This window comes from Trichomycterus rosablanca, chromosome 1, assembly GCF_030014385.1.
Source record: "Trichomycterus rosablanca isolate fTriRos1 chromosome 1, fTriRos1.hap1, whole genome shotgun sequence".
NCBI classification, from domain to species: Eukaryota; Metazoa; Chordata; class Actinopteri; order Siluriformes; family Trichomycteridae; genus Trichomycterus; species Trichomycterus rosablanca.
In genome coordinates, this window is record NC_085988.1 from 4,434,631 (window position 1) to 4,449,591 (window position 14,961).

The window sequence follows — 14,961 nt, forward strand, 5'->3', positions numbered from 1 at the left end:
TCTAGAGCCCCATACACACACACACACACACACACAAACATATACATATAATTTTAAATATACACACACACATAAATAGATATACACACATACATACACATTTACTCTATTATTATTTTTATAATTTTTATAAGTGTGCTATAATTAGTCTATAATACTATAATTAACTGTAAAGAGCATGGGAAGACCATGGCCGGCAATAGTATATTTGTGACTGGTTCTAATACTAATTCGAATTGAAAGGCTGAAAAAGCCCAATGCATCTATAAAACACATTACATGCCGCGATAAATGCACTGCCCAAGTGTCCCCTCTCCCCACTGCCTTTCAGCGGCAGGCAGTAGCAAACAGATCATCAGACAAGGCCATGTTGACCAGATTGTTAGTTATTTACAAGTCAATATTGCCTGTATGGACAGTGATTTAAAAAAAAAAAGTGAACCTGTAAAACTGCGGTGTTAAATGCGATGCGGTCGAAAATTTGGGTGCACCTAACTTTTGTGCTGGTGCACCTAAGAAAAAAAGTTAGGCGCACCAGTGCAACCAGTGCAAAAAGTTAGTCTAGAGCCCTGCCTTCCCTCAAAAAATGGACCAGTTATCTACAGCAATTTTGTTTTATGAGCAACATTTAGACACCCAACAGTTCAGGTTTCACAACTGGGTGGAATCAGTAAGGGGCCAGAGCATACTGCCTCAGACATCGACCTAGCTAACTCACACACCTCTTTAACATTACTCTTCATAACCTCAGACTGCCGTAAACGAACATCATTAGTGCCGACGTGGATAATAATCTTAGAGAATCTACGATTAGCATTAGGCAGCACTTTTAGATTTGCTCTGATGTGAGGCGCCCTGGCCCCCGGAATACAGGTGACTATGGTTGCTGGTGTCTCTATGGGGGTTGCAATACGCACGTGTCGGAGCTGAGAATCTCCTATAACCAGAGCACTTACATTAACAGGCTGCTCAGCGGGTGGCTCACTGAGTGGGGAAAAACTGTTGGACACGTGCAACTGAGATGGTCGGTGCTTTGCCCTACGACTATGTCGCCGAGACGTCACCCAGCCCCGCTGTAAGGGCTCTAATGCTGGAGTCTGGAGCTCTACACCTGAACTAGTGGCATTTGGGACTGCTACAGCTGTATCTAAGCACTTCTCACTAATACTAGTCTGTTCTAAAGCCTGAACGCTCCCTTTTAACACTAAAATCTTCTCTATCAGACTAACTACTAAATACTTTTAAATCTAGACACTCAATACTACTTACAAGTGCAAGATGAACTTTTAAATTTTCAAATTAAAAGGTTACTTGGATATCGAGCAGCAACATGCAATGCAGTGTGCACACTGTACACTGGTTGTTTGTAGCCATTAGCTATAAGTTTCTCACATGTTCTCTGGACATTTATATATTAGCTGTTTTGTGCTTTTTACATTTAATGATGAGTTTAAAACAGCTAAGGGAAAATGTAGAACTCATCATCCATATAATTCAGTAACAAAATGCCTTAACAAACACAACATACAGAACAAGGGGATCAAACGGAACGGGTAATTTCAATACCCACAAAAGGTGTGAGGGGACAGGATGAGGGGTATGGAGGGGAGATAATAAGGAAAGCAAATCACATGTAGTAAGTATTTTATCTCAGGATCTTTAAATGTTCTTGATACCTCAGACAGAGCTGTGGATTAATAATAAATAAAGAAGCATACATATGTGGACATAGTTGGTTTGAAGAGGAGAATTAACAGCAGATTTTGTGGAGGAGTTGACTGTATAAGTGGAATCACTGTAGACTTTTAGCTTCTGCTTTAATGAAAGTAGTAAGTAGTGTTCCAAGTACTTTAGATCTCAGGTAGAGAATACCATTCTCTATTCTTTCCTATGGAAGGTAAACTTGGCTGTCAGTAAGTATGAATGGGTGTATGTGTGATGGACTGCAATGAAGGGAAGCCCCACCTGGGTCCTGACCAGAAATAGCTAGATACTGAGTATATTATTTTTAAAGAACATTTGTACTTTTATCTGTAAACTGAACCAATAATGTGTGTTGATTCTGGTTGTGTTGAAAAACATGTCACTAAAGGCAGGGTTCATACTTAAGTCCCCAGAGCCATCATCATTATTCATGTAGCCATCATACAATATTGCAGAAACAAGTGTTTATTCACATTCCTAAAGGGGTGCAGCACTAAATTTAAGTATGTTAAACTGCCCATCAACAACCAATAATATCTAATATTATATAACTAATATTAATAAAATAATAACTAATATTAGCTAATATTAATGAGTAGAATCTAAAGTGAGAAGACATGGGGGTGAAAGTGAGATTTGCATGAAGACGGCTGAGTGATCTGCTTTCTCCCAGAATAGAGCAGCACTTTCACCAGATGTTCAACTTCCTTCATCCAAACTCACTGAAGCACAACACACAGCACTGAATCTCCAGCTAAAGATCTTCTCTCCTAACACTCATCATGATGATGAACTAGAAGAAAAGACCAGACAATGTCCAAAATCAAGCTTTATTTCAGCACAGCAAAACTACAGGAAGAGCAACAGGACACTGAACAGAGGAAAGACAGAAATGCAGCATTGTGTAGAACTGAAACTCCATTGTAGAAGCATGTGGAAGTGTCTCCATGTTCAGTTCTATCTGGGAGCTGCTAGCCTTCACACTGGTTCTTTCTGAATACGACGGGATGATCGACGCTGCCGTGAGAGACCTTACAGCCAAACTCCTCCCCCTTTTCCCACTGTGCTTTGCTGAGGGTCAGGGTGCTGCCACGCCTCCAACTGCCCGCTTTAAGTTCTTCTGCTCCGGTCACCACCCCGTCCTGCAGCACTGTGCCGTCCACCGTCCAGCTCACCAGCGCCCCCTGTGGAGAGTAACCAGACAGCAGGCAGAGCAGCGAGGCCGATCCCTCAGACAGCTGCAGAGAGGAGGGAGGGAGCAGAGACACGGACGGCTTCACCGTGGGACCGGCTGTACAGGAGAAACAGAACAAAAAGTCCCATTTAGAAACGTTTCCACATCATTTCCTCCTTACTGCTTATTAAGCATCCAGACTGGAAACCTTCATCTGTGTTCAATCATCAATGCAGTGCTGCTGCACACTGTTCTCACATCACTGCAGTTCAGTAGAAACATCTGCAAGCTTCTGTTAGCACATATTCAATATCAACTCTTATTACTTTAGCATTCAACACAACTGACTGCAGCACATCCAGATGTAGCTGATTACAGAAATATTCATTGTTTAGCACAAACACACAGCAGCATTCGTCTGGATTTTACATCAGCACCAGTCACTCGTACCAGTTTACACCAAACTTCATCAACCAGAGACCAACTTTATATTTACCATCAAAAACACCTGCACATTTATTCAATCTTTAATATTCAGCTGTCAATAGACATAAACAATTACAAAATATTACAGTTACTGTATATTTTAATATTGTTATTAATAATTTAAAAATCTATTTTACTTTAGAAGAAATAAAAACTTACTTTTTACAATGAGTTTGGTTCCTCCACCAAAAGTGTAGCACAGTGATACATTCCAATGAAGCCGTCGTACAAAAACCTCTGTTCCACTCCAGTGATTCCACACACACACACACGCACACACACACACACACACACACACACACACACACACAGAGTACATGCTTCAGTGCTCTGTCAGTGTTTAAAGCTCCGTGAGTTTAACACTTCATGACTGAGAGCTGCTGACCAGCATCTTCACCCACATCAACCATGACCTTCATCTCCATCTTCATCTGCACACTGGCTCTCTGCACTCAAGGTAACACAATGCTTTATGTTCTACTGGTGAGGAGGCTCTGCCATGTGGAGAAGATCCACTAGATGATCCTCAAACTCCACATGGTTCTTCATGTAGTGAACGTCTTTATTCTTCTTATTGTTTTCAGGATCCAGAGGTCAGGTGACTGTGACTCAGAGTCCTGCAGTAAAACATGTTGATCCAGGAGCTTCAGTCACCATCAACTGTAAAAGCAGTTCTGGTGGTGATCGTTTTGCCTTGTATCAGCAGAAACCTGGAGAAGCTCCAAAACTCCTGATCCACTACACCAACAGAGCATCAGGTATTCCAGATCGTTTCAGTGGCAGTGGATCTGGATCTGACTTCACTCTGACCATCAGTAGAATTGAGACTGGAGATGCAGGAGATTATTACTGTCAGAGTTACTATTATATCAGTGGTAGTGGTGTCTTCACACAGTGTTATATGGTGGTACAAAAACCTGGGTGAGTGGAAGTGTACAGTAACTGCACTGCTGCAGCTGGGACCGACTGCAGGTGCTGAGGGGGAGGATGTGATACAGTACAATCATTCACTCTGTACAGGAAACACCTCACTCACTCACTACTTCTCCTAAATACAAGCTTTATTATTATTAACATAATAACAAACACTTCATCCTGATCAGAGTCACAGTGAGTCCAGTGTGTACCTATCAACACAGTGTAATTTCTAAGAATTTTTAAGGTCTAGTGCTCCCTTCATTCTGTCTTTCTTTTAAAGTAAAATTTAAATGTGGGTAAAACACCTTCTGCATTTCATACAAAGTGTGAGAGACAGTACCCAGAAGAAACCCGCACATGAAAAGAACATGCCAAACTGCAGAATGACTCAGAGACTTACTGTGAGAAATGTATGAATAGACTCTATAGAATCAAAACTGGGTGGGCCGAATCAAGAAAAAAATTTGATTAATCAGAAAGTAGGTCGTAATTTGGCCGTTCCATTCTTTTATATTTTATATATTTTGTGAACGTGCAGGTCTCGGTGAGGAGGTATTTGTTACCTCTCGTTGACTTGCAAGTCAGACTATAGGACAGCCACTCCCCTTTTTGTAGTGGGTTGGATTTGAGGGTTGGAATTTGAGCCTTTGATCTAATCTGTCATGTTTTTTCTTATGTGGGGCCAGTATATCACCTGTGTGAGTGCTTGGTAGGTTGCTGTGACACCTCTATAACCTACGCATGGGGAGTCATGGGCATATTATTGCATCATCCCCCTGTGGCACAGAGGCAGCATGAACATTAGAGATGTGTGTGCATCAGGGCCATGATCAAGTAGGCCTCTGATGACTGGGACGCATGCAGCTTAAACAAAGGATGTAGCCCCAGAACGGAGTCATCTCATCATTGGAGATATAGTGCTTCACTTGATCTGTGGTGTAGAGCCGCAGTCTGTGAATGGCCTTTAGTAGCCCCCACTTTGGAATGCCCTTTGACTTTCTTTCAGTATACTTGTCACACTTTGAGCCTCTGTGTGTGCTCCTGAGCTGCCACACCCCATTCCTGATTGGCTCTTCTGGGCTAATTAGCTCCAGCTGCTCCTAATAAAAGGAGGCAGCTTCTCTACAGACTCTGAGAACTATTGAACTGTACTGAACTGGATTTATGGTGTGGAACTCTGTTTTGGACTCTGTTTGACGGTTTGTTTTTAGCTTGTGTTACTAGCCGTGTGCTTATCTTATGTTACTAGCCGTGTGCTTAGTTTATGTTACTAGCCGTGTGCTTAGTTTGTGTTACTAGCCGTGTGCTTAGCTTATGTTACTAGCCGTGTGCTTAGTGTGTGTTACTAGCCGTGTGCTTATCTTATGTTACTAGTCCAAGCGGCTGATTTCGGACGCCTCTCCGGTGTTTTCACAGCTGAGTCCAGTTTCTCCAGGGTCCAAACAGCTGGCTTCTGACGCATATCCAAGGTCCAAGCAGCTGATTTAGGATGCCTCTCCAGTGTTTTCGCAGCTGAGTCCAGTTTCTCCAGGGTCCAAACAGCTGGCTTCTGACGCATATCCAGGGTCCAAGCAGCTGATTTCGGATGCCTCTCCAGTGTTTTCGCAGATGAGTCCAGTTTCTCCAGGGTCCAAACAGCTGGCTTCTGACGCATATCCAGGGTCCAAGCAGCTGATTTCGGATGCCTCTCCAGTGTTTTCGCAGATGAGTCCAGTTTCTCCAGGGTCCAAACAGCTGGCTTCTGACGCATATCCAGGGTCCAAGCAGCTGATTTCGGACGCCTCTCCAGTGTTTTCACAGCTGAGTCCAGTTTCTCCAGGGTCCAAACAGCTGGCTTCTGACGCATACCCAGGGTCCAAGCAGCTGATTCCGGACGCCTCTCCAGTGTTTTCGCAGATGAGTCCAGTTTCTCCAGGGTCCAAACAGCTGACTTTTGACGCATATCCAGGGTCCAAGCAGCTGATTTCGGATGCCTCTCCAGTGTTTTCGCAGATGAGTCCAGTTTCTCCAGGGTCCTCACAGCTGAGTGATGTTTCTCCAGTGTTTTCGCAGCTGAATCAAGAAGATTCTCAAGGATTTGTGCAGCTGGTTAATGATGTTTCTCAAGGATTTTTGCAGTTGACTTCGGACGCCTCTCCAGGGTCCTCGCAGCTGACTCAAGGAGTTTCTCAAGGGTTTTTGCAGCTGATTCCGGACGCCTCTCCAGGGTCCTCACAGCTGAATTAAGGAGATTCTCAAGGATTTGTGCAGCTGATTAATGACGTTTCTCCAGTGTTTTCGCAGCTGACTTCGGATGCCTCTCTAGGGTCCTCGCAGCTGGTTAATGATGTTTCTCAAGGATTTTCGCAGCTGACTTTGGACGCCTCTCCAGGGTCCTTGCAGCTGAGTGATGTTTCTCCAGTGTTTTCGCAGCTGACTTCGGATGCCTCTCCAGGGTCCTCGCAGCTGACTCAAGGAGTTTCTCAAGGGTTTTTGCAGCTGATTCCGGACGCCTCTCCAGGGTCCTCACAGCTGAATCAAGGAGATTCTCAAGGATTTGTGCAGCTGATTAATGACGTTTCTCCAGTGTTTTCGCAGCTGACTTCGGACGCCTCTCTAGGGTCCTCGCAGCTGGTTAATGATGTTTCTCAAGGATTTTCACAATTGACTCCGGACGCCTCTTCTCAAGGGTCCTCGCAGCTGACTCCGGACGCCTCTTCGCTAGGGTCCTCGCAGCTGGTTAATGATGTTTCTCAAGGATTTTCACAATTGACTCCGGACGCCTCTTCTCAAGGGTCCTCGCAGCTGACTCCGGAAGCCTCTTTGCCAGGCTCCACGCAGCTGACTCCGGAAGCCTCTTCGCCAGGCTCCACGCAGCTGACTCCCGAAGCCTCTTCGCCAGGCTCCACGCAGCTGAATCCCGAAGCCTCTTCGCCAGGCTCCACGCAGCTGAATCCCGAAGCCTCTTCGCCAGGCTCCACGCAGCTGACTCCCGAAGCCTCTTCGCCAGGCTCCACGCAGCTGACTCCCGAAGCCTCTTCGCCAGGCTCAACGCAGCTGACTCCCGAAGCCTCTTCGCCAGGCTCAACGCAGCTGACTCCCGAAGCCTCTTTGCCAGGCTCAACGCAGCTGACTCCCGAAGCCTCTTCGCCAGGCTCCACGCAGCTGACTCCCGAAGCCTCTTCGCCAGGCTCCACGCAGCTGAATCCCGAAGCCTCTTCGCCAGGCTCCACGCAGCTGAATCCCGAAGCCTCTTCGCCAGGCTCCACTCAGCTGAATCCCGAAGCCTCTTCGCCAGGCTCAACGCAGCTGACTCCCGAAGCCTCTTCGCCAGGCTCAACGCAGCTGATTCCCGAAGCCTCTTCGCCAGGCTCCACGCAGCTGGCTTCTGTTCCTGAGTTGGTGTCCTCCGACGGCACTTCTGTTCCTGAGTTGGTGCTCCCTGAGGGCGCTTCTGTTCCTGAGTTGGTGTCCTCCGACGGCACTTCTGTTCCTGAGTTGGTGTCCTCCGACGGCACTTCTGTTCCTGAGTTGGTGCTCCCTGAGGGCGCTTCTGTTTCCTCGTTGGCGCTTCCTGACAGCGCTTCTGTTTTCAAGTCAGCACCCCCTGATGGTGCTTCTGTCCTCAAGTCGGCGCCCTCTGATGGCGCTACTGTTCCAGAGTTGGTGTCCTTCGACGACGCTTCTGTTTCCGAGTTGGCGCCCCCCGATAGCGCTTCTGTTCCCGAGTTGGCGCCCTCCGAAGGCGCTCCTGTCTCCAATGGCGCTCCTGTCAAATCAGCACCCCCAGAGGGTGCTTCTGGTTCCTCATCAGCGCCCACTGACGGCACTTCTGAACTTTTGTCACGCTCGCCTCAAGATCTTCTTAATGACTTTAAATTTGCCCCTCAGGGACCGGGACCTCCTTTTGTTTTCCTTTTTGGGCACTCCAGGAGGCGTGCCATTGGGGAGGGGCTACTGTCACACTTTGAGCCTCTGTGTGTGCTCCTGAGCTGCCACACCCCATTCCTGATTGGCTCTTCTGGGCTAATTAGCTCCAGCTGCTCCTAATAAAAGGAGGCAGCTTCTCTACAGACTCTGAGAACTATTGAACTGTACTGAACTGGATTTATGGTGTGGAACTCTGTTTTGGGCTCTGTTTGACGGTTTGTTTTTAGCTTGTGTTTCTAGCCGTGTGCTTAGCTTATGTTACTAGCCGTGTGCTTAGTGTGTGTTACTAGCCGTGTGCTTAGCTTGTGTTACTAGCCGTGTGCTTAGCTTGTGTTACTAGCCGTGTGCTTAGCTTGTGTTACTAGCCGTGTGCTTAGCTTGTGTTACTAGCCGTGTGCTTAGCTTGTGTTACTAGCCGTGTGCTTAGCTTGTGTTACTAGCCGTGTGCTGAGCTTGTGTTACTAGCCATGCGCTGAGGTTGTGTTACTATGTAAATAGCACTTGTCTTCATTAATAAACATATCCTTGATTTAGTTCCCATCTCTGCGTGTGTGTCCGCCCCTTGTGTCTGGTCCTAGCCCCCCGCGTGACAATACTAGCATATTGTACTTGTCTACTATGTGTTCACAAGCCTTGAAAAGTTCTCTATGGTTGACAGGCTTTCATACAGCTAAGTGGCAAGTAGTTGGAGTCTGTGCAGATCAGTAATGTTTTGATCCCTTTTTCTAAAGCTAACTGAAGTGTGATGAGTATCAGAATCAGAATCACTTTATTTGGCCAGGTATGTTACACATACGTTGAATTTGTTTTGGTGATACACTATCACCAAGAAGTGTTACAGCTCTAGCAAAAAAAGCTGTTAGCATGTCTGGTTGTGTTCGTTTTGATTGCCCCGATGGAAGAATTTTAAAAAGGTGATGTCCAGGATGAGAGGAGTCTGCTGTAATTTTGCCAGCATGCTTCAGCACTGTGCTGTTGTAGATGTCCTGGAGTGTTGGAAGACTACATCCAATGATCCTCTCCGCTGTCCTGATTATATGCTGGAGTTTGGCTCGTTCTTGTGATGTGGAGGAATCAAACCAGATGGTTATGGAAGCTGTAAGGATGGACTTGATGATTGCTTGCTGTGTAGAACTGGATGCAAGTGAGGCCTGCAAATCTTTAGATGTTTGGTTAGACCAGACACTCTTGGGAGGGTTAAACACTGTTCCAAAATTTCTCCATTTGTGGATAATAGCTCTCACTGTGGTGAACTGGAGTCCCAGCACATTAGCAATGGCTTTGTAACCTATTCCAGACTGGTAGTTTTTAGTGACTTTATTTCAGATCTGTATTTAAAGCCCTTTAGAACGTTACATCATGTGCTGCTTTTTAAGGCCTTCTAGCCTGCTTCACATTATTAGACAGGTTCTAGTTGTCATGTTTAGATTAAACAGGTCTGGCAGTAATTGTGTCTGAGCGTGGCTAGTGAAATTCAACCCAGTTGTCAACTGAATTTAGTTAACTGGTTGATTTAGTAGCAAAGGGGACAATTATTTGTCCACACAGTGATATAGGTTTTGAAAAAATCTTTATCTTTGGTAAATGAAATGATCATTTAGATTCTGCATTTTTTTTTTACTATTGTTGTATCTTAATACATATACTGGCAAAATAGATGAAATTGGGAAGAGGGCAAATACCTTTTTCTTAGCCGTGTATGTTGCTGAAACACCTGAACTAGGAAATAACTAGGAGGGGTGTTCACATATTTTTGGTAATATAGTGTTGTGTTGCTACAACAGAACATGTATCAAGTAAAATCTAAACTTAACTGAAACTAAAAACAATCCCAAAACCGGACAGAAGCTTTCACTAATCAATCATGAGGCCGAAGGAATAAGGTTCTATATGGCTCTGCTCCCAGAATTGTTATGGGAATTGTTGATAACATCTCATAGTTTTCCCAGAACCTTCAGTTCATCAAGATACGCAAAAGCAAGTTTAACTGGTGACTTGCCTAGACCAGACTTGACCGCTAAAATATGCAAATAACATCTAATAAGTAACATCTGTGTTAATATGTAAAAAACAAGTTTCTTAAGCGGGTCAGGGTGACCCAGACTGTTCAAGTGAACAGAAAAATCAGCAAGCAGGTTAAGATGAGGTGACAGACAATAAACTCCTCATATTCCAATACAAGTGTTAATAAAACCAGGACGGATTTTGGACTCAGCAGAAGATGTGTGGAGTTTAAGAGAAACAGCCTTTAAGAAGTCGTTTCTTTTTTCCACACTAACACAGACATAAAATGATGGCAGTTCTGAAGCAAACTTTGCTGAAATAGAGATGAAGTAAAATATATATGAATATGAAAGTTCTGCTGTGTTAAAATTTATCAAATTCAAATTCACTTAAACATAAGTTTCATCATCAGAACTTTAGCCAGAATCACCTACTAGTGCTTGTAAGCATTCCAGCACAGGAGCTGCACCCACCTTCACCTCATTGTTCACCTCCAGATGTTCAGTCCTTAAAACTGGAATATTTCTTACAGGTTTATCATATTTATTTTAACACGTCTGATGGATCTGAAACAATGTCAATTTCATTTCATCATTCTAATAAAAGCACAGACTAAAATGAATAAAGATCAAAGACTTTTGATAGATGTCATTTTAAAGGATCTTCAAATGTTCTTCACACCTCAGACAGAAGTGTAATAATGAATGAAGGAGCATAAATATGTGGACGTGGTTGGTGTTGAGAGGAACAATCTGAGATAACTCCATCACGAAACCTTCATATTGCTGTTTGAGAGTGGAATCACCTCTGAACGTTAACTTCTGGTTTAGAAAAAATATCTAGTGTTGGTACTACTGATGTTCTCCTTATTCACATGTATTTACTCTGAGGTCTGATCTTTCCTCCTGAAGGTGAATAAAAGAACGTGTGTATGTGTGATGACCTTCAATTCTTCATTTCTTCATGATTTCTCAGTGTTACAGCAAGACGTGTTTATTCACATTTCTAAAGGGGTGCAGCAATAATTTAAGAAGTGAAACCAGCCCCCCAACAACCAACCAGAAGCAGCTAATTATAATGAGTAGAAGCTAAAGTGAGAGAACATGGGGGTGAAAGTGAGATTTGCATGAAGACGGCTGAGTGATCTGCTTTCTCCCAGAATAGAGCAGCACTTTCACCAGATGTTCAACTTCCTTCATCCAAACTCACTGAAGCACAACACACAGCACTGAATCTCCAGCTAAAGATCTTCTCTCCTAACACTCATCATGATGATGAACTAGAAGAAAAGACCAGACAATGTCCAAAATCAAGCTTTATTTCAGCACAGCAAAACTACAGGAAGAGCAACAGGACACTGAACAGAGGAAAGACAGAAATGCAGCATTGTGTAGAACTGAAACTCCATTGTAGAAGCATGTGGAAGTGTCTCCATGTTCAGTTCTATCTGGGAGCTGCTAGCCTTCACACTGGTTCTTTCTGAATACGACGGGATGATCGACACCACCGTGAGAGACCTTACAGCCAAACTCCTCCCCCTTTTCCCACTGTGCTTTGCTGAGGGTCAGGGTGCTGCCACGCCTCCAACTGCCCCCTTTCAGTTCTTCTGTTCCGGTCACCACCCCGTCCTCCACCACTTTGCCGTCCACCGTCCAGCTCACCAGCGCCCCCTGTGGAGAGTAACCAGACAGCAGGCAGAGCAGCGAGGCCGATCCCTCAGACAGCTGCAGAGAGGAGGGAGGGAGCAGAGACACGGACGGCTTCACCGTGGGACCGGCTGTACAGGAGAAACAGAACAAAAAGTCCCATTTAGAAACGTTTCCACATCATTTCCTCCTTACTGCTTATTAAGCATCCAGACTGGAAACCTTCATCTGTGTTCAATCATCAATGCAGTGCTGCTGCTCACTGTTCTCACATCACTGCAGTTCAGTAGAAACATCTGCAAGCTTCTGTTAGCACATATTCAATATCAACTCTTATTACTTTAGCATTCAACACAACTGACTGCAGCACATCCAGATGTAGCTGATTACAGAAATATTCATTGTTTAGCACAAACACACAGCAGCATTCGTCTGGATTTTACATCAGCACCAGTCACTCGTACCAGTTTACACCAAACTTCATCAACCAGAGACCAGCTTTATATTTACCATCAAAAACACCAGCGCATTTATTCAGTCTTTAAAATTCAAAAACTGTAAGTATTTAGTAAAGGTTGAATATTTAGTAATTGTATATACAGTGGTACCTTTACTTAATTTCAATTGCTTCTGGGCGTGGCACTGAGTTTCAAGGTATTTTTCCCATAAGGATGTTTGTGAAACCTGTTAATGTGTTTCATGGTTCTGTGGAACTGCATATATTTCATTATGTGAATATTTTATTATATATATTAAAAATAATATTATAATATTATATTCCATTACAAATGTTTTTAGCTTCTAACTAATTCTGATCTGGAGTTATAGAAGTAAAAAGAGTCCATGTTGGTCTCCAAAAGTCTCCAAGAAGAAAAACAAGTGGATTAAATCCCTGATGTAAAAACACACTGATGTAGATTTGGTCTCAATGTGAAGAAGAGAAGCTCAGGTAAGCAGCGGTTATGATTTTATGATGCTCTGTGGGTGATCTGGGTCGCGGTGCTGCTGTTTATTGTGCACCTTCCTTTTGCAATGATAGCAAAGCATTATCATGATCACGGACAGCATTAATGTGAACAAAGCGACAGTCCCACACAGTTCGAGTTTAAGCTAAAAGTCGAGTTTAAAGGTACAAATTTCTCCACGAAGTTTCAAAGATTTTAAGTTTAGGGGACGTCGAGTTACAAGGTACCACAGTGTTTACTGAAGGTTAAATATTCAGTTACTGTTTATTTATTGTTATTAATACTTATTTTTTCTCTTGTTTATATGTAGATTAATAAATGATATTTAATATAAAAATGTTTTTAATGTAGAAAAAAATAAAACTTTTTACACTGAGTTTGGTTCCTCCACCAAAAGTGTAGCACAGTGATACATTCCAATGAAGCCGTCGTACAAAAACCTCTGTTCCACTCCAGTGATTACACACACACACACACACACACACACACACACACACACACACACACACACACACACACACACACACACACACACACACACACACACACTATAAGAGCTGTAGTTCTGATCAGACTGGGTTCAGGACTTTCAGACTCACTGAGACGCAGCACAATGATGAAGGTTCTGATTCTACTGCTGAATACACTCGGCCTCCTCACTCAACGTGAGATTCACTGTTTATTTACTATCTTCATATCAGTCCTCCAACATCAGCGCTCACCATCACCGTCTCTTTATCACCTTCAACTTTTCTCTCTTCTTCTCTTTAGAGTCGTTTGGAGAAATCATCATGACTCAGACTCCAGGATCTCACTCGGTTTCTCCAGGACAAACTGTTACCATCAACTGCAGAGCCAGTCAGGGCATTAGCAGCTACCTCCACTGGTACCAGCAGAAACCTGGAGAAGCTCCTAAAGTCCTGATCTATGAAGCAACTATTCGTCAGTCTGGGATTCCTGAACATTTTAGTGGAAGTGGATCTGGTACAGAATATTCTCTAAAAATCACTGGAGTTCAGGCTGAAGATGCAGGAGATTATTACTGTCAGCAGGGTAACAGCCTTCCATTCACACAGTGTTATTTACTGGTAAAAAAACCTCCCTCAGCTGTAGAGGAAGTTCTCTGAAACACACACTGATCTGAGAACATCTGCAGAGCTGCTAAAGCTGCACTCCACTGAACATCATCATCTACAAAGCACTACAGTACTGAGCATGTTCCTCTCTTTGTGGTGTTCTCCTCACTGTGGAACAGGGATTCTCATCAGCACATGGAACATCTCACTAGTAGAATGAAGGTTTGAGATGAAGCAGCAGTGCTAGAAGAGATGATATGAATGAAACCATCATGACATGTTATGGACATTCAGATAGATGTGATTAAAGTGAATGTAAAATACAATATAGGGCCAAAAGTATGTGGACACCCCAGTCCAAATCCATGTTCTCAAAAAACCCTCCACCTACTTTACACAAGATGTTAGTTTCTGATGCTGGACATGAAAACCTGCCTCACAATTGATGTTTCAATTCAGTCCAAAGATGTTCAATAGGGTTTAGATCAGGACACTGGAGTTCCTTGTCATATCACGTCTTTATGGACCTTGCTTTGTGCACAGGGACATAGTCATGCTGAAACAGGAAGGAGCCTTCCCTAAACTGTTGTCACAAAGCTATAAGCATATCATTTATATAACTGTTTTTATACACCAGTTTGCAATGAGTGTGGCTGAAACACTTGAACCTAATAATTAGGAGGGGTGTCCACATACTTTTGGTCATATAGTGTTCGGTCTGATCAATTCAAGTATCAGTTCATACAAACAATAAAATGTGCTGAGAACGATTCATCACTTAGATCAAATCTCCTGATTGGTCGTTTCATGATTGAATCGATTCCTTTCTACCCCATAAATCACTGAACATGTAACACTGTGCAGAATTACAGATGAGCTACAGTCAGTAACAGTATACCTACAATGTGAACATATGGTAGATTCACCTAATAGTGGATATGAGGAGGAGGAGGAGGAGGATCTTCATCTACACTCTCTGTACTCTGTAAATAAAAGCTGATCATCATTTGATGTGGTTTTAAACATAACCAGTTCTCACCAATATAAAATGAGAGCTGATGATCAGATGATCATGAGGA

The 14,961-nt window shown here is 43.6% G+C and overlaps 1 pseudogene and 1 gene segment (V, D, J or C); one reads left to right on the forward strand and one right to left on the reverse strand.

The window, feature by feature from the left end:
• LOC134316941 (zinc finger protein 850-like) overlaps positions 1-14,961 on the reverse strand; it is a 1,214,164-nt pseudogene that overhangs the window by 903,800 nt on the left and 295,403 nt on the right.
• Positions 13,259-13,933, forward strand: LOC134317735 (immunoglobulin kappa variable 3D-15-like). The segment is given in 2 exon segments: positions 13,259-13,471; positions 13,578-13,933. Coding segments are annotated over 2 exon segments (408 nt in total).